Source organism: Polyodon spathula, chromosome 43, assembly GCF_017654505.1.
Source record: "Polyodon spathula isolate WHYD16114869_AA chromosome 43, ASM1765450v1, whole genome shotgun sequence".
NCBI lineage: Eukaryota > Metazoa > Chordata > Actinopteri > Acipenseriformes > Polyodontidae > Polyodon > Polyodon spathula.
The window spans coordinates 1,414,312-1,441,676 of NC_054576.1; the positions used below are offsets into that span (position 1 = coordinate 1,414,312).

A 27,365-nucleotide genomic window follows, 5' to 3' on the forward strand; every position below is an offset into this window, starting at 1 on the left:
TGTGGGGAAACTCTGTGGTACACGAGTACGTGTTCAATCTGCGCGGTTACTGCGAGCAAGACAGCTGGAGATCATCTCAGCGGAAGGTATACGTGAGTTATAGTGATTTATTTATTTTTTCTTTCTGTTGCAGTTTCTCAAATAACTTACGTACGCAAAGCACGGTTTTGCAAAGCCATTCCGCAGCTGTTTGTTGCTGACGGTTTGGATAGACAGACCTGGCAACACAGTTGCATTTGAGCGCATGTTTATACTGTGTGAATGTGCGGCTCATTATTGTGTCGCTAGCAGGGCGGCCAGATGCCCAGGTTTTCCATCAGAGGCTTTGCTCAAAATCTTTAAAAAGCCCCGGTTTCAGCCGCTTAGTCTATGGCACCTGCAGTGAACCAAAATAAAGTACAAGAAAGCCGCTGCTAGGGTAATGAAGAACAGCCCTCTCCACACTGCGCCAAGCGTTTCCATCTAGTTTCATATGAATCTACAAAGTGTGTGTAATGTTACTAATGCCACAATCGTGTAGCTGTTCGGCGGGATGGAGCAGAGACGTCGAGGGAGAGTTGGCAGCCAAAGAAATGCCAAAACGTAAACGTGGATTTAATTAATTTATTATTATTATTATTATTATTATTGTAGTATAACAATATAAACGTTTGCAATACGTAAAACACAACATGGCTACGTAAACCTATATTATTAGCCACATATACATCCCAGGAGTGCACTGAAATACTGACTTTAATCACTTACGAATATATATAGATATATATATATATAATATATATATAATTATATAATATATAGTCATCCTCAGTCTCCTACCGATATAAATTTATTGCTAATTTTAACCATTAAAATAGCCTTTTAACAATCAGTGGTTAAATCAGTTATTTACAGGACGTGTCCTGGTTTTGAGCTTAACCCAGTAGGGTCATTCCAAGTTCAGGTTTTCCCACCCCTGGTCCTGGGGGACCACCTGTGTCTACTAGTTTTCATTCCAACTGAGCTCTGTTACTTAATCAGACCCTTAATTGAACTAATAGTTTAATTAGACTTTATAAAAAAAAAAAAAAAAAAAAAAAAATGTTTTCTGCTTTTAAACGGTTGGAGATTTCATGTTAACTATGCAATTTTATAAGTACCTTGAAATCGGCAAATTTTTAGGAGCTGAGAACAATTAAAATTGTCTAATTAAGCACAGCATTAGTTCAATTAAGGGTGTGATTAAGTAATTGAGAGCTCGTTGGATTGAAAACCAGCAGCCACAGGGGGTCATCAGGACTGGGAAACCCTGCCCTAGTTGTTAGGTGTCTAGTGAAATACGGTTAGAATCCTGTCAACACAAACATAGTTGCTGTATAATACAGTATAATTTAATTTACTAAGTTTTATTCACGATGTGTGACAATATTGACGCCTTGCAGGATGTTAATATGTGGATTCTAGGGTGCAGTGGTTTTAGAACTAGTGTCATCTGTCATCTGTGTGTTACTGAGTAATAGCAGAATAGCTGACCTCCATAGAAAACACTGGGAGAGCAGTATAACTAGTGTATAATATTAACACTGGCAGAGCACTATAACTAGTGTATAATATTAACACTGGCAGAGCACTATAACTAGTGTATAATATTAACACTGGCAGAGCACTATAACTAGTGTATAATATTAACACTGGCAGAGCACTATAACTAGTGTATAATATTAACACTGGCAGAGCACTATAACTAGTGTATAATATTAACACTGGCAGAGCACTATAACTAGTGTATAATATTAACACTGGCAGAGCACTATAACTAGTGTATAATATTAACACTGGCAGAGCACTATAACTAGTGTATAATATTAACACTGGCAGAGCACTATAACTAGTGTATAATATTAACACTGGCAGAGCACTATAACTAGTGTATAATATTAACACTGGCAGAGCACTATAACTAGTGTATAATATTAACACTGGCAGAGCACTATAACTAGTGTATAATATTAACACTGGCAGAGCACTATAACTAGTGTATAATATTAACACTGGGAGAGCAGTATAACTAGTGTATAATATTAACACTGGCAGAGCAGTATAACTAGTGTATAATATTAACACTGGCAGAGCACTATAACTAGTGTATAATATTAACACTGGGAGAGCAGTATAACTAGTGTATAATATTAACACTGGCAGAGCACTATAACTAGTGTATAATATTAACACTGGCAGAGCACTATAACTAGTGTATAATATTAACACTGGCAGAGCAGTATAACTAGTGTATAATATTAACACTGGCAGAGCACTATAACTAGTGTATAATATTAACACTGGCAGAGCACTATAACTAGTGTATAATATTAACACTGGCAGAGCACTATAACTAGTGTATAATATTAACACTGGCAGAGCACTATAACTAGTGTATAATATTAACACTGGGAGAGCACTATAACTAGTGTATAATATTAACACTGGCAGAGCACTATAACTAGTGTATAATATTAACACTGGCAGAGCACTATAACTAGTGTATAATATTAACACTGGCAGAGCACTATAACTAGTGTATAATATTAACACTGGGAGAGCAGTATAACTAGTGTATAATATTAACACTGGCAGAGCACTATAACTAGTGTATAATATTAACACTGGGAGAGCACTATAACTAGTGTATAATATTAACACTGGCAGAGCACTATAACTAGTGTATAATATTAACACTGGCAGAGCACTATAACTAGTGTATAATATTAACACTGGCAGAGCACTATAACTAGTGTATAATATTAACACTGGGAGAGCAGTATAACTAGTGTATAATATTAACACTGGGAGAGCAGTATAACTAGTGTATAATATTAACACTGGGAGAGCAGTATAACTAGTGTATAATATTAACACTGGGAGAGCAGTATAACTAGTGTATAATATTAACACTGGGAGAGCAGTATAACTAGTGTATAATATTAACACTGGGAGAGCAGTATAACTAGTGTATAATATTAACACTGGGAGAGCAGTATAACTAGTGTATAATATTAACACTGGCAGAGCACTATAACTAGTGTATAATATTAACACTGGCAGAGCACTATAACTAGTGTATAATATTAACACTGGGAGAGCAGTATAACTAGTGTATAATATTAACACTGGGAGAGCAGTATAACTAGTGTATAATATTAACACTGGCAGAGCACTATAACTAGTGTATAATATTAACACTGGGAGAGCACTATAACTAGTGTATAATATTAACACTGGCAGAGCAGTATAACTAGTGTATAATATTAACACTGGCAGAGCACTATAACTAGTGTATAATATTAACACTGGGAGAGCAGTATAACTAGTGTATAATATTAACACTGGGAGAGCAGTATAACTAGTGTATAATATTAACACTGGCAGAGCAGTATAACTAGTGTATAATATTAACACTGGGAGAGCAGTATAACTAGTGTATAATATTAACACTGGCAGAGCACTATAACTAGTGTATAATATCAACACTGGGCTATTTGAGCACTATAACTAGTGTATAATATTAACACTGGGAGAGCAGTATAACTAGTGTATAATATTAACACTGGCAGAGCACTATAACTAGTGTATAATATTAACACTGGGAGAGCAGTATAACTAGTGTATAATAGTAACACTGGGAGAGCAATGTCCCTGGGTGTATAATATTAATAATGTCCATTTCTCTGTAGTGGAAGGATGTCGCAGAAGAATAAGAAGAGAGTTTCAGCCAGCCAGAGTTCACAAGTAAAAGGAGCCAAGGCAAGTATATTGTGTTTCGTTTCAGTCTGGGCAATTTGTTTCATGCCTGTTTCGTCGGAGAATTGCATTGTTTCTGTGTTTAAAATGTGAGATAAGTCCATTTGAAATGTGTTATGGGGAGAGGGAGCTATCGATCTGGGGAAAGATCTTTTACAACCACTCCAGTGAGAACCAGGCATTAGGGTGTTCAGGCTTCATACTACATAGACGTGTTGTCCTGCTTTAATAGCTTCAAGTGTTTATACCCAACCCAATCATTTGTTTTTAAAGGAACACTTGATTGAAGTCTTTAAAATCTCAAAAGGAGTTGACTCTTCTTCACACAACCAGTACTTTGGGTGCAGTCATGTTGCTGAAACCAGGACCAGAGAACACAGGTGGTGAGGGGATGGAATGGGTTACCTAGTCATAGGAGACTCACACAGAGAGTGGTGAGGGGGTGGAATGGGTTACCTAGTCATGTTGCTGAAGGAGACTCTTCTTCACACAGAGAGTGGTGAGGGGATGGAATGGGTTACCTAGTCATGTTGCTGAAGGAGACTCTTCTTCACACAGAGAGTGGTGAGGGGGTGGAATGGGTTACCTAAGGAGACTCATGTTGGAATGGGTTACTAGAAAGGAGACTCTTCTTCACACAGAGAGTGGTGAGGGGATGGAATGGGTTACCTAGTCATGTTGCTGAAGGAGACTCTTCTTCACACAGAGAGTGGTGAGGGGATGGAATGGGTTACCTAGTCATGTTGCTGAAGGAGACTCTTCTTCACACAGAGAGTGGTGAGGGGGTGGAATGGGTTACCTAGTCATGTTGCTGAAGGAGACTCTTCTTCACACAGAGAGTGGTGAGGGGGTGGAATGGGTTACCTAGTCATGTTGTTGATGCTGAATCACTGACCCTTTAAGACCCTATCTGACAGAGCTTTGAGATCAATCAGCTACTGGGAACCAGTTTGAATGGGCTCATCTCAATTGTAAATGTTCTTAGTGAATGGATGTGCATGGTGTGGTAAATGTATGGAATGGTTTTGTTGGCTGTAATCCTACAGGAAGGCTAGTATCCAGTGTGAGTGTTGTAGCCGGCTTCCTCTGGGTTTCTGACCACCTCCCTCCCTCTCCCTCAGGTGCAGGATGTAGAGATGGACAGTGATGAGGACGTTAGTCTGACACAGCCCAGCTCCACCCAGCTGCAGAGGAGCCTCGCTCGTCTCACCCCAGCGCAGGTGGACCGCAAGGTGGGAGGAAGTCAGGGCTGAGACCTGGGGTCTTTTTTTGTGTTCCAGTATGTTAAACAAATATCTAACACGCTAGATTTTGTAAAAAACATTGCAATATATATATATAACACTGGATACTAGCCATATATATATATATATATATATATGTAGCTAATCGTATAATTCCAAAAATCTAACCTGTTGTGTACTTTCATTTGTTATATAGGTCAAAAATGTGAACTTGTTAAAACCTGTATTTAAAAAAAAAAACAAAAAAAAACAAAAAACAATTTGCACACCATGCGTTCAGGTAGGCGTTGAACTTCTTGGGTCATTTCACCTGGAGGGTCCCCACCCCTTCAACGGCTCCTCGATCATCTAGCTGCTTCCCCTGTTGGCTTGCATGTTTTGACCCTGACACTGCTGAGTTGAAATGACACAGGAAGTGCACGAGTAACAGATTTCTTGAAGTCGTGGAGACTGAAGTCTTGTGATGTTCTGACTGAGGTCAGGCGTTGCTCTTCGTTTCTGCTTACCCTCCTTAGACACGGTTAGCGCCATCTACTGCACAGACCTGGAGTGTCATGTAGCTAAGCGATTGTAATAATTGAAAGGTATTGTATTGATTCCTTCATAATGATTTCTTTGCGTGTCTTCTTAGATGGCCGAGGTTGTGCAATTCATTCTAATTAAGGACCAGAAGAAAGTGCCAATCAAACGAGCTGGTAAGAGAACCAGCTACTAACTCCCAAGCTGTAGAAAAGTGCAAATGTATAAAATACTCCCTCGGTTGGTCGGGGGTGTCGGGGCTCAGTATAAATCTGCACTGTAGCGAGGGCAGCGATATACTGAAATAGGGACACAGCTCTCCCATAAGATTTCCAGAAAGCTTTCAACAAAGTCCCGCTTTAAAAGGTTAATTCTCAAACTGAACGCAGTAGGGATTCAAGGAAATGCATGCACATGGATTAGGGAGTGGTTAACATGTAGAAAACAAAATAACGATTAGAGAAAAAACCTCAGAATGGAGTGTGGTAACCAGCGGTGTACCACAGGGATCAGTATTAGGTCCTCTACTATTCCTAATCTACATTAATGAGTTAGATTATGGTATAGTAAGCACACTTGTAAAATTTGCAGATGACACAAAAATAGAAGAGTGTCAAACACTGTTGCAGCAGCAAAGATCATTCAAAGTGATCTAGACAAGATTCAGAACTGGGCAGACACATGGCAAATGACACTTAATAGAGAAAAGTGTAAGGTACTGCACGCAAGCAATAAAAATGTGCATTATCAATACAATATGGGAGAAACTGAAATTGAAGAAGGAATCTATGAAAAAGACTTAGGAGTTTATGTTGACTCAGAAATGTTACGATGTGGGGAAGCTATAAAAAGGCCAACAAGGTAGTGAAAAGTGTTGAATTTAAATCAAGGGATGTAATGTTAAAACTTTACAATGCATAACATTAAACAAAATGCTAGTAACATTATTTATACATCTGAAATGGAGGAGCGGCACAAACAGGAGTTTGTCACTGTCCTTGTGCTGCAAATAAATAACCCTAAATTAGCTACAGGGAATTCTACATACATTCTGCAATTCTACATTCTAATTCTCCTGAGAGTTCCTCTCGGCTCCAGAAATTTTCTTCTAGCTAGAACTTCTTTGGGTCCCAAGCAAATCCTTCTGTGCACATTTGTGTGTGTGTGTGTGTGTGTGTGTGTGTGGCTGGATTGTAATCTTGTGGCACTATACAATGAGCTGTCTTCCTGTAACACTTCCAGATATCGTGAAGCACGTGGTGAAGGAATACAAGAACATCTACAATGAGATAATGAAGAGGGTCAGCAAAACCTTTGAGCAGGTACAGCAAATATGGAGTCTGTGGGGTAGATATAAGTATAGGCACAGTGCAGAGCATTTCAGATGCAGAATTCAAATTGCATTGCGGCCAGGCAATTGTTTTGCACTGCACCCTGTGCAAGCGTAAGAGCAAATCAAATTACTCGACATGCACACATAGTGATCCACAGTCATGGTAATGATGGTCTCGATGAGAACGTTGGTCTGTTTAGCGGCCACACTTGCAGGCCAGAGGAGACAGAGCTAAGAGTAGAGAGCAGTAGGTGGCGTGTGACGTTTGTGGAGCACGAAAATACAAACCGAAGGGCAGCAAAGTCCTCTTGGGACACGGAAAAGAAACGTTTTTCAGAGAAGGAGCTGAGGGCCCTTACAGCTGAGGTCACAGTGTTGTTTGGAAATGCCTCAGCCAACATCAGTTATGCGAGTATCCTTAAGAAATGATATGTATTTATTTATACAGTAAATTAATCCATTGAGGCTGTGGCCACATTTACAAGACACAGACACAATCATACATAATACACCACAATTAATATTTGTGTGGACCAGTCTTAGACAATAATAACAAATAAACAAAAGCATTAGTAAAGGTTTTGTGTATTTATTTTTTCAATGTGGAGTAAAAGAAAAGCAACGGCAGGGAATTTTAAGCAAATCCCTAATCCGCTCTATAACGAAAAAATCAAATTCTATTCCTAAACCGAGGGGAAAAAGTGCTCCAGAGTCGATAAGAAAAAGCCAGTTCTCCTTATCATGCCTGTATCCAAACTACCAGAATCATGAGATCGCAAACTATAGCCAGGATTGACCTTTTTGACCAAAGTGTTAAGATCATTGGGAACCGTACCTTTTAATAACTTTAGAAACAAAGCTATACCCATGATAAAGCCTTTGATTTGTCAAGGAGAACCATCCTAGTTTTTGTTTTGTTTTTCTTAATCTGGCAATGGTGTGTCAAAATAAGGACACTTTAAAACAAAACAGCATGAATTATATATTACATCAAATTTTTGCAAAGACTGATTGATAGCAAACTGATAGATAAAATCACCACCGTCCAAAACAGGTAGAATAATAAGCCACTAACTTTAATCTGTTAGCCTGAAGGAGGGGAGGGGAGAAGGGAACTAAACACTTATTCCTAAAATGGAAACCTGGTCCTAATTTTGAAAGCAGTTTATCAGTGTGATAATTAAATGCAAGATGCTGATCGATCCATATACTTAAATATTTAAAGGAGGAAACTTTAAGTGATTCGCCATACAAAGTAGTCGTAGCCCATTTTTCTCTTCTGTCTTGCTTCGTATTACGGTATCTATATAATGTGTGTTTCCCAAGTTTGTTTGTTTTTGTGCCTGAAATATATTTGTTATCTTTGTTTGTTTGGTTTTATGAATGCCATGAATAGGGTACTTTCCATGACTGACTACGAACCCATATTCTGCGTAGCTATATTATTATTATGCTACTCTTCGCGACCACACAGGCGGCGAGGAAAAGCTAACACCACGTTTGTATCTATGATCAATCGTAACATCCGTAATTCCTACCTCAAGGAGTTGAACTTTGAAAAGGTGGTGGGAGGATGCGTTGCCCAACACGCGGATGACATCTTACAACCGAGTCCCGGAGAGGGCCGCTGTGCGAGTTGACTGTTTTAACTGTGACAAGGAAAAGAGCTTGTGGCAGAATTGATCTCCACATAGTTCCTGAATCAAAAAAAAAGACAATGTGTTGTTAATGGTGAGAAATGTAAACTTTATAAACGGTACAAAAATAAAAGGTAAAGTACCTGGATATTGCCCTATCACAACATGCTGAAAATTCTGAAAGCCGAGGCCACAAGTTCATTACGGATGTGCAATGAACTAAAATTAAAATTAAATAAACAAACCACAACGTGAAAACACGTAAGTTGCCATCTACAATACACTGAGAACCTGGTGTCTGGGGGGACCCCCATTGCCATTTGCACCCGCGCTGGGGGAGGACCCCGATACCCCCTTGCACCCGCGCTGGGGGAGGACCCCCATACTAGCTTGCACCCGCGCTGGGGGAGGACCCCCATACCCCCTTGCACCCGCGCTGGGGGAGGACCCCCATACCCCCTTGCACCCGCGCTGGGGGAGGACCCCGATACCCCCTTGCACCCGCACTGGGGGAGGACCCCCATACCCCCCTTGCCTCCTACTTTACCCCCCTGCACCCGCGCTGGGGGAGGACCCCGATACCCCCTTGCACCCGCACTGGGGGAGGACCCCGATCCCCCCCCTGCCTCCTACTTTAAATGAAAATGAAAAGACTGTTGGCTGCGTTGCTTGTTTTGCAACTGAAATAATAATACCTGGCTCTACACAATGTGTATCGTGCAGGGGAAACACAGGGTTCAGTCCCAAAATAATAGACACTAAAGAAGACATGCACAAACACAGCACGGTCACAGGTCCAGAGTGACAGTGGTGATTTACAGGTTTATACATGCACACTGCTGGAGTGCAGTCCGGGTTTAATTGCTGGCTGTTTGGCTAAAGCTCCCAGATATTAGCCTTCTGTAAATGACAGACATAACAGTTTTAATAGAGAAACAACACACAAAAACTCACGGTTTCTTTATACCGCACTACTCCTTCACTGGTCCTTTCTTAACCATAACAAAGGAACAGATTGCTTCGCCACACCCCCCGATACACGCTGTCCCGCCCCCTTCGGTAGCGAGTGCAGTCACGTGCCCTCCAATCAATGACTGACACATCACCTACATGCATTAAGGTGAAGACTTCTGGTATTGTGACTTTGCCCCCTTTCTGGATGTCTGGCTTCCGATGACCCTGGAATGAACCGCCCAACCATCCAGTCCTGGGCTCTGTTCCTGTTCCTGCTACACAGCGCCCTCACAGATCAGCAGGGAGATTTGTTGACGGATTCATTCGCTCTCTGTCGCGCTGTCCTGTAGAGTTCTGCCTTGGCTTGTTAGTGTTACAGACGCCCTTGCTGGAGGCATTTTACTTTACCTTGAATGGATCCCGTCTCGTCCAAGTCGCAGCAGTATATTTTACAACATAATCCCAGTTGTTGTGGTTTGCACATCATAGGTAAATCAACTAGGGAATTACTTTTTTTTTTTTTTTTTCAAGTTTTACTCTGGAGCTTCGTTGGGAGAAAGATTATCATTTGTTTGTTTTCTTCTGAACACTGCAGCGTATCCAGATCATGCTCCTGCTTGCAACAGTGCTGGTGAATGAGTGGCGTGTGGTACCAACAGAGAAACATTATTACCGTAATTGTGATCTACAGCTATGGCCAAAAGTTTAGCATCACCATGTAGCATTAACTCAGTTTCCTTCATAAAGTTACACACCGCTGTGTAGTTTTCTATATACTTAACGAAAAACTGATAATTGAAAAACGTGGCATTTTGAAATCTAACATGAAATACTGTACTACTATGATGGCTTCCCCTAGACTTTTGCACAATCATTTTATAGTTTCTTAAATTACGTGATATTAAATAAAATATCTAAATGATGTTCATGTTAGGGGTGGAACGGCTTATAATTTTATGGAGTTGAATAAGGGTAGACTAGTTGAGCTGGTTGACTAGGTACAAGTAGCACACTGCATATTTTCACTGTGTTTTGTTTTTTAAAAAGTATTTCACTGAAGCATCAGATTAATATTTTATCTTGCATGTAATCTCCTCTTTATCAGAAACAGTGACTTCCATTGTAATTGGAGAAAAAGCTGAGAGGTAACATGCAGTTGTATGTGATATGTTAAGGTTTTATACAAACTAATTACCGACGTGTGTGACATTTGCTAAACCACCCAAAAAAGACTAGGTAAAACTTCAAATCTAGATCTGCATGGACATAACCAAAAGCACAAAAGGCAACACAGAAATACAGAGAAGAAAAACAAACTTTGTTAAACATGTGTTTTTCTCAGAATTAATTAAGCTACAGAATTATTTTTTCACATTTACATTTGATCTGCGCACAGCACAGAAACGGACCCAGTTAAGGTAGTACATTATTTTGCTGATGGCTGCAGACTCGGGGCTACTTTGATCTAAGTGCAGCCTTTGATATTGTGGATCATGACATTCTTTTAAATCGTTTTGAAGGACATCATTGGCCTTTCTGGTACTGCCCTTCAGTGGTTTACCGGTTAAAGTCTAGCTTTGTTACATCTGGTGTTCCTCAGGGTTCTGTTCTGGGACCTCTCCTATTTAATATTGACATGCTCCCAATAGGTCAAGTAATCAGACAGTATGGCATTCAGTTTCATTGCTATGCTGCTATTTTCAGACTGAACTGGATGTTTCTTTGGCTGTTTCCTTTGTTCATTAACTGGCTGACTGATGTAAAAACATGGAAGCAGAATCATTTCTTGCAGTTAAACTGTAGCAAGACAGAGGTCATGTTTCACATCATGTCAGGAAAGCCAGCAATTTAGGGTTGGTTATTAATATGCGTGAGATTAGTACAATATCAGCAGTTACCAACCTGTTAGGGACATGCTTAAACTGTATTTGCTACAGTGGAACCTGCGGTCTGCTAATGACAGTGTCTGAAACGTGGGTCAAACAGTTGCTTTTGTACAACTATACAAAAAACATCAATGCCCCACTCCTGCACAATATTCCTCAGACATTCAGCGACATTTACAGCAGTGTGTCTTTCAGTTTGCAATGCTTTGGACTTCAGCTGCCAAGGTTTCATTATGTGCAGCAGCAGTAATGTAAGCATCCATTGTCACCGCTGCCCAGAGGTCAGTTGTGAGAGAAACGCTCTGTGTTTTAAGTTCAGCGGCAAGCGTTGTCATATTCACATGGAATTTGCTTCCAGACGCTATCGCGGGATGGAATTATGTAACCAGGTTTTAAAAAAAAAAAACAAACGGATTAGATCCTTCTAACCCTGGCCGTGAATTGCTGAAATTGGATGTTCTTCTTTCACGGTGAATGCTATTCCTTTTTTCATTATCTCCTCTTTACATCTCATTTGTTGGGCGCTTTGCAGAGTCAGGCGTTTTGACTGCCTTTTCTGCGGGTCACTGACTGCAGTGCCACTCGCTGCTTGACTCTGAGCAGGCGCGTTTTAAAGAATATTTTCCCCTAAGATGCATTTGCATACTTGATGTACTTTGGTTGTATTTAAGCACCTGGTGCTGAAGTACTCTTAAAACAAGTATCATCCGCCAATGCTGTGAATGTGGCTGATGTCTCATGATCTTTCTGTTTTATCAAATACTAGCACTGATGTGATTGGTCATAGCTGTAGATATACTGGGATCCTTAGATGACATTTGTTTTCTCCTGGCAAACCTCCCATGTTTATGTTAAATGTATTTCTCAGTTGATTTATGACCCATGCTGTGTGATTGCAAATTTCAGAAGAGTTGGGAAATTCAAATAAGACTGGAAAATGTCTTGGTGCTGCTAAATGCACCCCCTGCAAGCCACCCAGGCGTTGCCTTTCTTCTGGATGTCTTTGCATTCATTCAGTTTGCAATCATAATAACGGATACTGCTGCACCTCATGGATTATCTTTTCGTCGTCCATGATTAACTTGTTTTGAGGCGTGTGTTTGACGTGTGTCAAGGGTGTTAACCTTGCTTCTGATTGGTCAGTTTCATTCCGTTAGCACGAAATTCTCAAAGCGACGTCGCTCGCGTTGCTCCAGCATAAGTGCTGGTGGAGCTATACTGGAGGAAAATGCAACATTTCAATTTTTTTTTTTTAAATGTGTGTATTAATAACACCAAGATCTTTTAATAGTTTTATAGGAATAGGATCAAGAGAGAATGTAGTAGCTCTCATATGCTGAACTAGCTCTGTCAGTTTCTGTATAGTAATTCAAGAAAAAGCCCCCATAGTAGTTCACTCAGTAGCAATTGTATCAATCGCAGAATAAGGTATCAGAAAAATGCTACTGCAAATGATTTATTTTCTGAGGTGATATATTTTCACATATCCGATGGAGCCCTGGAACCAAGTAAATCTACTGTATGTTTGTTTCAGGTGTTTGGTTTAAAACTGGTGGAGATTGATGTTAAACATCACTGCTACATCCTGATTAACAAACTGGAACACGTGGAAGACGATAATCTGAGCTTGTAAGTCAAAGACCTTTGGAATTTACTTTCAGACACCATCATCCTTTAGGATTGAAACATAAAATATATCTTCAAGAAAAAGCCCTACGTCTCATGCTGCTTTTGTCGACAGCCTGTGATCTCAAAGTGTGGTTTGGATGATATGGGGTTAGTAACTCCTGCAAATAACTAGGTGCTAATCCATTCAGGGACTGTTAACAGCAAAATACTACCGGTATCTGCAGAAGAGTATTTTATAACCTGATATTAAAATAAAATCAGCTATGGTATATATCATTATTTGGTGGTCCAGTTTTGAAAGTCTTAACCCTCTTCCTTCTCATTCCAGAGGGGGCTCACCAAAGACGGGTCTTCTCCTGGTTATTTTAGGTATAATCTTTATGAGGGGTGGTGTGGTGAAGGAGTGTAAGTACAATGTTCCAGGTCATTCTTTTGTGTTTCTAGCTAGAAATCCAAAATTGTATAAACACATTCACTATGTAGAGTTTAAATGGGCAGCTTTGAAAGAAACACACAAACGCTGTTTGCTTGCCTTGCCTTCATTTCACATGTGTCTTCAAGGTGAAAACGTCCTACTGGCTGCAAAGCACGTCAGTCATCAAGGCAAGCAGCTGATTGGCTACTTACAGGTAGGAAGTCCCTGAAGGAGTAGGAAGCAGTTCCTGTGAAAGACCTTGAACAAGGCCTGTCAAATAGTCTCTAACCTAGTGCAGTACAGAATAAGAACAAGATGTTCTAATAATATATATATATGTTACTATATATTATATATATAATATATATATATATCTATATATATATACTTCACCTGGAAAATCTGTATTACGGGCTCTACTCACCCGGCTGTGACATTAAAATGCAGAGAGTTTAGTCTCAAAATGTCTTCTGTGACACAGCATCTGGAGCACACTGAAGAAACTTCGAGTGGAGCCGGGGTAAGTGGACCTGTTTCTATTAAAACATATTAATACATGTTCAGGAAATCAGAAATGCTGGCAATATGTACACACTGCAATGCAAACGAACTGTGCTTCCCAGGACTTGAACCATTTCTTAATACAGACTTGGGTTTTTATCATAACCCTGGTTCCCTGAAATAGAAATGTAACCATTACCTCATCGGTGTTTACCTCCTAAAGACGCTGAACCTGAATAAAATATATCAGAGCTGCTTGCTGTGACTGAGACGCAGTCAAGGATGCAGCGACCTTGAAGGTGGTTGCTTTTCTATTTCAGGGAACCAGGGTTGTTATAATAACGTTCCCTTTCAAGTACAAAATGTAACCGTCACTGCAAGATTGCCGCATGGCTAAGCTGAAGCTGCCATGTGCGTTACCATTTGGAACCACAGTAACCAAGTGGCTGGTGAGTCAACTGAAAAGCTGCCCTTAACACTACACAGATGCACCCTGGAATAAAACTGATGAAGTTGCCATGCTCCTGGTGGAATGGGCAGTGAGCTTCTCTGGAAGGGGCAGGTTGGCTCGCTCATGGGCAGTCCTGACTCTTATCTGCTGTGCATTTGGACAGCCTCATTGCAGACAAAAAATTGCCTCCAACTTTTCGTCCTGTCAGCGTACGCCAGGACCCGCACTGGGCAGAGCGTAAGGAGCTGTCGCTCCCTGTCAAACTGGAAAAGGGGTGGATGGAAAGCCTCCCAATTCCACTGTTTGGTTGACCTGAAATGCTAGTCTTCAGCAAAAAAGCAGGATTGGCACAGAGCATAACCGCTGTCTGCAAAATTTAAGCAGGCTTCTGCAATTGAAAATGCCTGCAGGTGATTGCAAGCAAGAAAGCCACTTTGAGTTCTTTTAATAACAAGAACACAAAACACACACAAAAAAAATTAATAAACACGCTCAAGGGCCAAATTAAAAAGTTCAACACAAAACACCACTGCACTAGTCCACGGTGTGATCATTAATTCACCACAGTCCAACACTAAACACTAAACTCAACACAAACAAGCAAATCTATCCCTTCTCATACCATGTGGCAGGAGCCTAATTTACTCACGGCACCAGCTACATTTCCCATGTGTATTCTGGCAGGGAGGAATTTATGCCCCTCCCTGCCAACCCAGTATTACCCCCACACGCTCACACATTACATTGGAAGGGCTTTCATCCCACCACAGACTGGTAGGCTACCAGAATGCTGCCCATTTAGTTTGGCAATTTCCATGTTAAAAATGCTCTATTTTTTAAATTTTTTTTGCAGATTTCATTCTTAGCCCTCAAACAATTTTCAAAACATTATATTATATATATATATATATATATATATATATATATATATATATATATATATATATATATATATAATATATATGTTTTTTTTTAAATACACACTTTTTTATTGTGATTATGATGGATGGAAATACAATATTTCAATAGAACTTAAATAACAACAATGTGTTTACAAATGTAGCATTGTAATGTAGATCACAATATAACATTTATAAATAACATTTTGTTTACAATGGCAGCATTCTAATACTTGTGCAGGCATATCACTTTTTCATAAATGATTTTTTGTGCGATTAGATTTCAAAGCAGACACCCTCATCAATGCAAATGTCTGTGTCTAGCACGTATACATCAGAAAGTTTGTGTCACAAGTTTTCAATCTTGTCGTATACAGTATCTTCCCCAGTTTCAGGCACAGGTTTTTTATGAATTATTATCTTAAGTGTAGGTGCAAGAAATAAAGAGTTGTTTTGATCGGTACCAAACCTGACAAGGCTTTCTTACAACCTGTAACACCAACAAATAAATAAAGAAATCTCTTTGTTTTAGTCTCTCTAGATACACAGGCATCCGTTTTTCACTCTCAGCTGTGTATATACAGATGACCCGGCTTGTCAAGCACATTTCTTAGAGATTGCTGCCACCTGCCAGTAAAAAACTAAACTGCATACACTTACAGTACAGTGTCCTTATGTTTTTCATTGAAGCACGTTAAAAAGACGTGTTAAACTTTGCAGATGCACATATAAGAGCCTGCACGCTATTCTCACGGGGGTGACAAATTTGGACTCGCATGCGCTCCACCGTGCAAATCCCGTATTTTCAATTTAGGACATGTCTGGCACTGCACGAACTTCAAGAGGTCTTTGTTTGCAAACCATGTTTCGGATTGGCTTGCACTTCCTGGAGAGTGAAATAGCTCCTTTGTCTATCAGAAACTAAGCAGCTGCTTCTCCAAATGACTGGAATGCTTTGCAGACAGTAACGTGCTCACTCCCAAGAGACCCTGCTGGGGTTAAAGTTCACAGCGTCTCTGCAGTTCAGGTAGACTACCTGCAAAGTAGTGTAATGAGGGGCCCCAAGATGGAACACAAGTGTATTAATTGTGAAGGAATTCCATCGCGATAAGCGTCATGTAAATGCAGATAACAGCATGTATTTTGCGCTTCAATTTGTATTATGACGTTATTCACACATTGAAGGGCAAGAGGAGTGGTCAATGCCTGCCCTTCTTTTGAGGCTCCTAGATGCTGTGCCTGTGTGACTGTCACCGGTGCTTCAAGCTGTATTAGTTTAGCTGGAGGAGCCCTTCAGTAATTCCTAGCGAAGTTCCCACATGTGTAAACTGGATGCTTTCATTGCAGAGAGAGGCATGAAGACTTTGGAGATGTCAGGAAGCTGGTAGTAGACGAGTTTGTCAGGCAAAAGTAAGTTTTTATTGTATTTATTTTATCTGTGTGTGTGTTTGATGCATCTCCCAACGCAAATTTGTAAGATTGTGTTGTGTTTATCTAATAAAGAACAAAAATACTTAAGATATTGTAGAAAGCCATTCAGCCCATCAGTTCTCATCCAGTGCGTCTCAATTTTGGCAAGCTGGAATTAATTCAAAGATTCTAATAATTCAGCATCAACAATATGAAAGGATAACCCTTGATAACCAATTCCATACCCACACCGCTATTTATGAAGAAGTGTCTCCATCCCTCTGTCCTACGTCTATCTCCATTTAATTTCCAACTGTGTCCTCTGTGTCCCTGTGCCAATTCCTTGTAAGATTTTAAGACTTCAATCAGGTCCCTTCTGGTTCTTCTTTGTTTAAAGTTGAATATATTCAGTTCCTTCAATCTGTCTTCTTAACTCATAGGTCATTTAACATCAGTGATTTTGATTAACCCAAAACAATATCTGTGCTTCATTGGAAGCTGGAATTTAACAGTTGGTGCTGCTCCAGAAGGACTCATTTACCCTGCAGCCCCCTGCGAAGGGGATATAGTGGAGACTGTCGTATCTACATATTCTTCCACGTTTCTGGAGAACCGCTTAGTCGATTGTCACGAAACTTGGTATTAACATTATATATCATTACGTTATTGAAAACATCAGATTCTGAGGATATTGAGGGGTGTCTCTCTGTCTGTACATCTGCCCATCAGTATGTTTTCCTTCTGGAGAATAGCTTATCAAGTTGTGATTTAAACATTTCATTGCTAATTATTCTTCAATGCCAGTGGTTTTTAAACTTTTTAGGCCCCCGTACCCCTCTCCAAATAATCTAGTGTACCATGTGCCCCCATCTGAGAGAGGGTCGTAATATACTTATGAAAACAGGAAAAAAATATGGTATTTTCTAATTATTAGATTAAGTTCTTGCAAAACCTCTAAACTCTGGACACTAGCGGCTTGTTAGAATGAGGCCAATTAGACTGGAAGCCAATATTTTTCGGTTTCAGATTCGTCATGAGTTGCAGGGCAGATTTCAGTCAAACTAAACCCTGATTAGGAAACAATGCAGTCGTACACAGAGGGTAAGCAATTCTGTATTTAAAAATGAACCAATAGGACTTTCAGGGTTAGGTTTGCTAAATTCACAAATGGGTGGAGATGCAAGTGAGGGTTCTCAAGCGTTACAGTGAGATGTGCTGCACGCAATAGCGACACTTACAATTACCTCATTTTTTCTAAGACCTTTTGAAGTCACGTTTTACAAAGTCGCAATTGTTGCTGGCATTTCCCAGTCTGCCTTTTCTCATGGATTGCCAGTTATGCTCAATGCGTTTTTGCGGCGAACAGCCAAATACCTGTTTTTCCCTAAAAGCAGGGTGTGCTAACAAGCCTTGAAAACACATTTCTGAAACATTTCACACCTGGGCTGCTAACCCCTCCAGCTCATTCTGAATATCTGTATGGGATTTCTAAGTATTTATGAAGAAACATAATTAAGCAGCACTGAGAGCAAGAAGAATTAATACATTGAGTCAGAGCTTATCAGCAGATATGATGCTTTAAAATAAAAATTCATGTTTACTACAACGCGTGTTTCTGAGAGATGCACATTTGAGACCAGCGTAACGAAAGAAGTGCACAACAGGTAAGATTGTGGAATTATTTTGTTAGCTACTGAGTTTGGGAAGCTGTTAGCATTGCACTGTGCTCTGATGCCCATAGGTGAAGCATTGTGGACTGAAGCTTGTGTTTCCTCTTCATTGGAAACTTTTGCTGATAGTAAGCGTGGAGAATACTGACCAAGGCATAATGTTGTTGAAGCTGACACCCTGGGATCCTTCAAGAAGCTGCTTGATGAGATTTTGGGATCAATAAGCTACTAACAACCAAACGAGCAAGATGGGCCGAATGGCCTCCTCTCGTTTGTAAACTTTCTTATGTTCTTATGTTCTTATAAACAAAGATATCGTACACAACAGACATAATAGGAAAAGGGGATTAACAGGAAAATGCAGATATAAAGTACCTTTTTAAATTAACATCCCTGCATGCTTTTCAGACTAAATTTTCCTTCAATTTCCACTCTTCACTTGAGACCTTTGTGATCTGGGAAGCTGGTGTGTATATATTTTTCTGATCCTATTAAAAAAGGCATTGGCAGAAAGACATAGCATATGTGGAACATTGTGAAGTGCTGCAGCTTTTAAAAGAATTCCAAACAAATGTGGTACATCTTCAGGGTGTATTTATGAATGAAATCTATGGGAAAGTGTCCTCACCCCTTCAGGGCTGCCTTTCATGTTTTGTAACCAATCAGCTGCTTCCCCTTAAGACTGACATGCTTTGTAGCCAGTAACATGACCCCGGAGACACTGCTAAGGTGACCGAGGAAGCGCAGGCAGTAACGGTTTCCTGGAAGGCAAGGCAAGCTAACTGAAAAAACTAGTGTAATACCAGATGCCATGTTTTTAAACGAAAATGCATTTTTTGAGATCAGGTATTTCTTTCAGAAATGCACATTTGGTAAATGCAGGTTCCCAACAGGTAAGATTACTGAAGATGCAATCATTTTAATGTCGACAGAGGAGTGTAGTGAGAAAGCAGGAATGCCAAGAAACTTACTGAATGACCTTTTTCAAAATGATCCTTTCAAAAGTGGCCCATGCAGACCATGCATGCTTAATGAGTGGATTCATTGCTCAGTGAGACAATGGAGTCTGGTTGCCTGTAATTTAACTGTTAGTAGAAGGCAGTTCACACCAGAGATCACACTGGCATAATTAACACTTCTCAGTATATACAGTGTATCCAGCGCAGGGACTGTAGATTTTACAACGGCTCATTCAGATGACTGTTATCAAGCTTTCCCTGTGCTTTTACAGAGACACTTTACCAAAGGACAAAGGCTGTGTGGTCCAGTGGTTAAAGAAACAGGCTTGTAACCAGGAGGTTCAAATCCCGGCTCAGCCACTGACTCACTGTGTGTGACCCTGAGCAAGTCACTGAACCTCCTTGTGCTGTGTCTTTGGGGTGAGACGCTATTGTAAGTGACTCTGCAGCTGATGCAGAGTTCACACACCCTAGTCTCGTATCTTGTAAAGCGCTTTGTGATGGTGGTCCACTATGAAAGGCGCTATATAAAGATTACAGTATTGTTAAGGGTCTGTGCCTACTGCTCTCCCTTATATCATGCAGACATGAGCTTGTCTCTTGCCACATTCCATGTGTATCAAGTCCTTTGTAGGACCAATTAATGCAACTTCACACAGATATTTTTTAAATATACTTTTTTTAATGTTTTTTTTATAAGATTTAATATATATATATATATATATATATATATATATATATATATATATATATATATATATATATATATATAAAAAAATGTTGAATCAACTTCCACTGCATATGAAGAAACCTTTTCATTGGTAGTGTAGTACAATGCTGATAGTTCAAAGCTCTTACTATGTAAATGAAGGGCTGCTCTCTGTAGCTGCAGGTGTTGGTGCTTTGCAGCTTTCCAGCCTTTGTCTGGCAGCATGGGTAGCTCACTGAGTTTGTTTGCTGGCTAGCAGTCAGGGGGTTGTGGGTTCAAATCCAGTCTTTCCCATGGTGTGATCAGAGCGGGTACCTCGCAGACCATAGGTTACACGTTTATACCACACCAGAGAGCAATGTTGTCAAGGGTAAATAGGGCCGCAGAGTAACTGGCTCTGTAATACCGTGTGGCAATACATTTTCTATTGTAGAGAGTAGTTTGTGTGTGTGTGTTTTTTCATGTATTTTATTGCTTGTAATTTAGCAAAGAAAACAGCACCACCTGGTGGTAAAATACACCCAGGATCTTTTTAAGAGTATAAGTAAGGTTACAAACGAGAGGAGGCCATTCGGCCCGTCTTGCTTGGGACCATTTCACCTCATCGCGCAACAGCAAACCCTACTGGCCAGACACAGAGCACATTCAGAGTGGACAAGAAGCAGGGCTGATGTTTGTTTTCCAGGATCGGTAGCCCCGCCTACCTCTGCTCTGGATTGCTTGGCGTATAAGCGATTTTGGCTTTAGGCTTGTGTGATTGGAGGACGCTCACACGCCCTCGGAATGTCTGTGCTGTGTGGGGACTCGCTGCGGTGAGGAGAACATTATTGGACATTCCAAATTGGGGGGTTGGGGGAGTAAATAAAAATAGTAATTGGTCACTCTAAATTTAAAAAAAAGAAAAAAATGAAATATTAAAAACATGAATTAGTGAAGGGTCATTGTACAGGGAAATAAAGGACTGTCAACGTGGCCTAACTGAATTAATCACATTCGTGAATCATTAGATTGATGCAGCTTTGTACTTTGTAAATTCATTGACAAACGTTTGAACCAGAAGTCTTTCTCTCAATCTCAGTGTTTGTCACTGAATTAAGTTGTGGGTTTTTTTTTTTTATTATTATTTTTTTCAGATAGTGTTTTTATAAATGTTTGTCGATCAAAATGAGAAAGTAAGATCCAAGTCTACACAAACCTGAGTCGTGCCTCCGCCTGTATCGCTGGTTCTTTAATGAGCTCATGCTGCACAGACCGGTTATTTTATTTATTCGGATCGAGCTCCCCACAGAAATCTGGTGCTGACAATCAGGTGAGGGCGACTGGTGTCGATCGGGCTGGTCTACCATTCAGAGGGAAGAATGCGTTGCTTGGGTTTGTAATGGTTGCGGCTTTGTTTAGACTGCAGAGAACAGCAATCCACACAAACCCAGGCAGCTGTTTCTTCACTCATTTCTGAACGGTGAATCAGCCCGATTGACACTTTTGGAGATCTTGATCCGTACGGTTTGTGCAGCTCTGTTTGGGCCATGCTAATGCACACAGTCTCACAGTGCGTTTGATTCCTGTGTGTGTGTCTCAGGTATCTGGAGTACATTCGCGTCCCGCACACGGACCCTGTCGAGTTTGAGTTCCGCTGGGGGCTGAGAGCAGAGAACGAGGTCTCCAAGATGAAGGTGCTGGAGTTCTTTTCAAAGGTAATGTGGCTGGGGGGGGGGGAGGCTCAGCTTAGAGTCTAAACATTTGACAGTGGTTAAATGTTTAGGGTCAATTTTCATACATAAGATGTGTGCAGGTGCAAGGAATTTGTTCAATATTTGTTTATTCATATAATCGTCCCATGTTAAACTGTCCAATGCACAGTAGCTCAAAATCAGCTTGAAGCAGGAGTCTCGTTTGTTTAAAAAGGTGGTGGAGGAGGCGAGTTCATCCATGTGTTCCTGCGGTGGTTTGAGAGACACATCCACAAAGCGTTTAGGTAGTCGCTGAAAGTCTTGATCTGTGTGAAAGTAACTTCTATCTTCCAACGGCAACTAAACCAAATGCTAACTTTACAGCACTTGCTATGTTTAATTTATTTGGCGGTTGTATCAAACTGCAAGTGCAGTAACAGTGTATCAGTTTTTCAGATCGCAATCGCAACTCAAGGGGAAGTTGTGTGATTGTTTGTTTAAGCCGACAGGGACCGTGCAGCTCCTTGCAGAGATAGCACACCTACACAAAGCTCCACCTCTTGTGGAAATGTGATTAGGGTTCTGTGCAGGTCGTGGACAATTTAAGTTGGACCAGTGATCCATATAAATGTGCGCATGTCTCCGAGTCGCTCCAGTGTTGTACAGCACTCCAATGAAGGCCTTTCATGATGGCTTTTTGGATTAATTACAGAAACCCTGAATGTTGCAATTTAAACATTTAATACTAACGTTTCAACATTTCAGAAGTTAGACAAACAGAACATTTACAAATGGCCTTTCTTTCCACACTGTTCACTCCCGGTCCCTAGCAGTCGACTGATCTCAGAACTAGGTAGCCTATTTCGTACCCTTGATACATAAGCAGGAAAAGCCTTGTATGTAGTTAATTCTGAATCGCTGAGATCCTTTACGACCCAGCTTGCTGTTTCAACATCAATGAGTTGCTTGGAACTGGACTTGCATAGATAGGCAGAATGGCCTCATTTAATTCGTACATTTTCTTATATTCTTCTAAGAATCTCAAGTATGATGTGTAACCATTACCGAATTGGAATTTACCCCCTAAAGACCCAAATCCGAATATTCTATACTAAAGCTGCTCTTTGAGTCTGTGACACAGTCATAGCCCGCCCCCGAGGGCACAAAAGGACACAGATCTCAGCGCCATTTTTCCGTTTTTTCGTATGTGATATTTAAACTAAGTTTTTTTTCTTTTTTTTTTTTTTTTTTTTTTTTTTTTTTAAACTATTTTTTTTTGTGTGCACTACAGTCAGTTGCTTGTTATGTCCCACTGCGGCCCGTGTGAAGCCAGCGGCTCGAGTCGCTCCCTCCCAGGGATCCAGCAGCATAAGTCGGCTGTCTTTGTGCTCTACCCGCAGGCTCTGTAGCTCCAGCTGGAACTTATTTTATTTCTTGTTTTTTGCAATTTGGCACCATATGAGACTTTTGATATTATTTTTGTAGTTGTTTGGTTAGCTTAGTTTTTCTCTGTGTTTTTTGCTGATACTACGCTCAGGCCTGTCTGCGCAGGACCGAGATACTCGCTTCGCTTGTGGTTGCTTGCAATTTCAACCAGTATCTTGGTGTAATTTTGGTGTCAGCTTTTTTAGCATCACCATTGCAAAGGCCAGTCTTGTGTGGGTACTAACTGTCTGGTTTTGCCAGTGGCTTTTACAGATGGGCATCCCTGTACGTTGTCACCCGCGGTGGGGGGGGAACCCGAAATGGTACCGAGGTCGCTGACCCACTTCGCTTCTGATCCGGTACCGAACTGGAAACGAGGTTCCCGCACTGGTAGCTGACCGACCCGGTACCATATCTGTGCCGACCTGGTGCTAAAGTCACTGAACTGGTACCGAACCGACCTGGTACCTTCCAGGTACTGACCTGGTGCTAAAGTCACTGAACTGGTACTGACCGGTCCTACATGGTGCCAAAGCCACTGAACTGGCCTGGTGTTGACCAGGTTCCGAACCGGTCCTGAACCAGTACCAACCTGGTGTTAAATACACCAAACCGGTACTGAACCAACCTGGTCCAACTCGGGTCTTGATTTAAGGCAACAACTGTACAACTGCTGTATACTGTTCACTGCATTGCTTGCTGCTTGCATCGTGCCCTGGTTCTGTCCCTGTGAGACAGGCCAGTCTGCCTATTGAGGAGAAGCACAGCAGGTGCTCTTCCTGGGGTCAGAGCACCCCATGGAGGCACTGGCTAATTGCAGCTTATCAATAGTAATGAGAAAGAGTCTTCAAAATGAATTGGATAACTTATCTGTACACTTTATATAGGCTTTGTTCTTTTATTGCCTTGTACCATATGACAGAAATCACATGCGCGTGATAATAATTAAATCTCACTGTTGTTAATGATCATTTTAATTAACGTTAAACATTGATGGGAACGTAGAACAAAAGCATTAGCAAGTGCAAAATATTAGTCTTGTTAGTTTACCAGAAACTCCAGCAGCTAATGTATACAATGTACTGGCGAGAGATATACAGTATGGCTATAACTGTTCTTGTCGGCTGCGCACATCCACATTGGAATTTCCTTCAGCCTCTCGTCTTTTTTTTCATTTTTAATTCCAACCCCCAAATAAAATAGGAAAGTCTCTAAAATGTGCATATTTGAGACAGGACAGGTTTTTAAATTGACCCCAGAACTGAAATGAATGAATACGTAAAGCCTGATTCATGCATTTTATGCTGCAGACTGATGCCTCAGGATAGGAACGGGCGGCAGGCCTCTAAAGGGGAGCCCCCAACAGCTCAGAGTGGAGGCTTCACCCAAGGTGGTGAGCCTCACCTGGGAGAGGTTCCTTGAGAGCACTTTGCCTCTCAGGATTAAACCCACTGTCCTCTCTGGTTCTCCATAACAGGAGACGGGGAAGCGTTGGGAATAGATGTCTTCACACACCAGTGTTGTACACATTCCCACCGTTCGCCCTGCTCCCCCTGTGTCTGGGAAAGGCAGGACCAGGCCAAGGTGCTCCCAGTAGCCCCATATTGACCCAGGAGACTCTGGTTTTCAACCTTGATGCGGCACCGGAGCGACCAGCCATGGAGACTGCCGACGCACTGTGACCTGCTCAGTCAGGCACAGGGGACCTTATATCATCCTGACCCATCGACTCTGCAGCTCTGGCTCTGTCCAACAGGGTTATTGACACCCTGCAAAATATCAGAGCAGCGTTCACAGTACGGGTACAAGTGGCGTGTCTTTCAGACGTGGTGTCTGCCTTGTGGGTTCGACCCCACGACTTTTCTCATGGCAAGTTTTGTAGGATGTGTTTGACGAGGGGGAATCCCCCTCTACATTTAAAGGTCTATCTGGCAGCTATTTCAGCTTGCCATGTTAAGATTGACTTGGTCTCCCCACTTCCTGGTGGTGCAGCTTTTGCTAGGGGTTCAACATCTTTGGCCGCCTATGAAGGACATTGTTCCTTTTTGGAAGCTAAACATGGTACTTAATGCACTCATGAAGCCTCCATTCTCCCAATTTGGAATAGCAATTATTTTAAGGCTCAGCTCACCGCTACCATCCCCCGCTGATTCGGGAACGGCGAAGATGAACACACGCTGTTTTCCGAAGCGTGTGCCGTCAGCCGACCGCTTTTTTTTTTTTTGTCTGCTATGGGGTGAAGTCCCATGGTCAAGTTCTGTTGAAGCAGCGGCTGTCCAAGTGGATAGCAGACACGGTCAGGACTGCCTATGAGTTGGCCAGCTTTGGACCCTCTCCAAAAAACCTCACTACCCATTCCACTAGGGGCAAGGCAACTTTGTGGGTTTTATTCCAGGGTGCATCTGTTGAAGACATTTGCAATGCAATGGTGAGCTACTACCCATACCTTCACTAGGTTATACAGACTTAATGTCATGGATCACCAGCCTTTGGCTCAGCCTTGTAGCATTCCAGTCGTCTGCAGCTCTTGCAACAGCTTTAGTACACTCACCCATCTGGTAGTGGTCACATTTCGTACTTGAAAGAGAAAGTTGGTTTATTATCATAAGCCTGGTTCTCTGAAATAGATTAACCTTCAAGGTCGCTGTGTCCATGATTGCAGCAGCCTTGAAGGAAAAATTCCGCTGAGATCTGTGAGCGCAGTCCTTTTGTGCCCTCGAGGGTGGCGCCACGACAGCATCACAGACTCAAAGAGCAGCTTTGGTATCCAGTTTTCAGGATTTGGGTCTTTAGGAGGTAAATACCCATTTGCTAATGGTTACAGTTCTATTTCAGGGAACCAGGGTTATGAGAATAACCCAATATTTCGTCTCATCCCTTTTTTAACTTGCACGGTGTTTAGGTGCAGGACCAAGACCCCAAGATCTGGGCATCCCAGTACAAAGAAGCAGAACAATCTGAGGCTGCGTCTGCACTGAGGTAACCCCAGATACACAATCAACAGGAAACTGGCCTGTTTGGAATCGCACTGATTTTAAGGGAAACTTTGTTTTAGGACACATGGGCTACAACTGGATGGCCTTTTGACTTTATTTTGATAAAAGCACTGCTTTTTATTGAGGGGAGGTTATTTTAATTGTCAGCTTTGTATGCAGCAGGGGTAGTCCAGTCCATTACATTACTTTGCAAGAATTTCCTCCAGCCAAGTCACAGGCTATTGAATTGATCTTCAGCAGGGTCAGCTCACTTCCTAAGGAACTGGTTGGAACATAGTTCTGCAGCATAAAGTTTATACAAGTCACTTGGCTAATTTCTGCTGCTGTGGTAGAAAACTTAAAAAACATGTACATAGATTTAATTATTTTAACATTACATTTAAACCTCCCAAAATACTTACACAAGAAATAGCTGTGTTAGGGAAAGAAGCACATTTAAAGGAAAAGGGTTTGATTAAAGGGTTATTCTACCTAGAAGCGACAGCCAGAAATGAAAAATGGAAGTTGTTTTACATTTTTAATGGAACGACCATAGGGTGTATTTGCAAATACCTTATTTATTCCAAGTGTATCGAATCGTTTTCCCAATGTTAAGGTCATTTTCCCATCTTTGCATCCACTTAAGGCGAGCACCGTGTCTTAAACAAAGTCATCTTTTTAATATTGATCCCATTTCGTACTAAACAACACACTCAAATTACTGAAAGATGACACTTCAATTAAACCCAGAGGCACATTAAAATGTAGTGGATACACATAGAGTTTGATGTGCAAGTTAATTTCTGCAAAGATGATTCAGCTTCCATAGTAAGTATTTCATTTTTGGCCGCCCCCTTGCAGGCAGAAATCTCATCTTGTAGCCCCTTGTCTTTTTTTTTTGTTTTGAGTTTTTACACGCATAGAACTTTGTAATGCATTGTAGCCATTGAAATAAGACACAGCTGAATAACCAGTTTGAATTAAATTTTAGTGGCACTCCTAGATACTGAACTTGGCTTATGGATGTTCAATAAAGTCAGGTTTCATTAGGCTTTGCTTATGGGAAGGACAAAAACGGTCTGTCTTTTCAGAACGACTATCAGCCCCTGTTAGTAACCCTACAGACTTACTCACAGCGTGTTTTCAGTTCAGAGCAGATTTAGCAGGGGCCTGATTGTTCAGTCTCCCAGCTCCTGGTCATTTGTGTGTCCAAATGAGGGGTTCTGAAAGCCAGGACTAGATTTTCAAATTGGTGATTAAATTGATATAGAATGCAAGCTGTTTATTATAGTGCTGTTTGTA

At 41.1% G+C, this 27,365-nt stretch overlaps 1 protein-coding gene and 1 non-coding gene across 3 annotated transcripts; both read left to right on the forward strand.

The window, feature by feature from the left end:
• Nucleotides 1-27,139, forward strand: ndnl2 (necdin-like 2). Of its 2 annotated transcripts, XM_041237056.1 has the most exons (11): nt 1-86; nt 3,711-3,780; nt 4,899-5,009; nt 5,653-5,716; nt 6,783-6,862; nt 12,885-12,979; nt 13,308-13,388; nt 13,876-13,914; nt 16,593-16,655; nt 21,573-21,687; nt 25,991-27,139. In XM_041237056.1, exons 2-11 carry the CDS (start codon nt 3,718-3,720, stop codon nt 26,069-26,071), a joined length of 792 nt encoding a protein of 263 aa, XP_041092990.1. In that variant the 5' UTR covers nt 1-86; nt 3,711-3,717; the 3' UTR covers nt 26,072-27,139. The 2 variants fall into 2 exon arrangements, with proteins under 2 accessions (XP_041092990.1, XP_041092989.1); XM_041237055.1 differs by lacking the exons at nt 13,876-13,914; nt 16,593-16,655; nt 21,573-21,687; nt 25,991-27,139 and having other exon boundaries at nt 5-92; nt 13,308-13,694.
• LOC121305551 lies at nt 20,287-20,414 on the forward strand. The gene has a single exon (XR_005948100.1). It is a non-coding gene; the product is annotated as a small nucleolar RNA SNORA11 (small nucleolar RNA).
• Nucleotides 27,140-27,365: the final 226 nt, after the last annotated feature.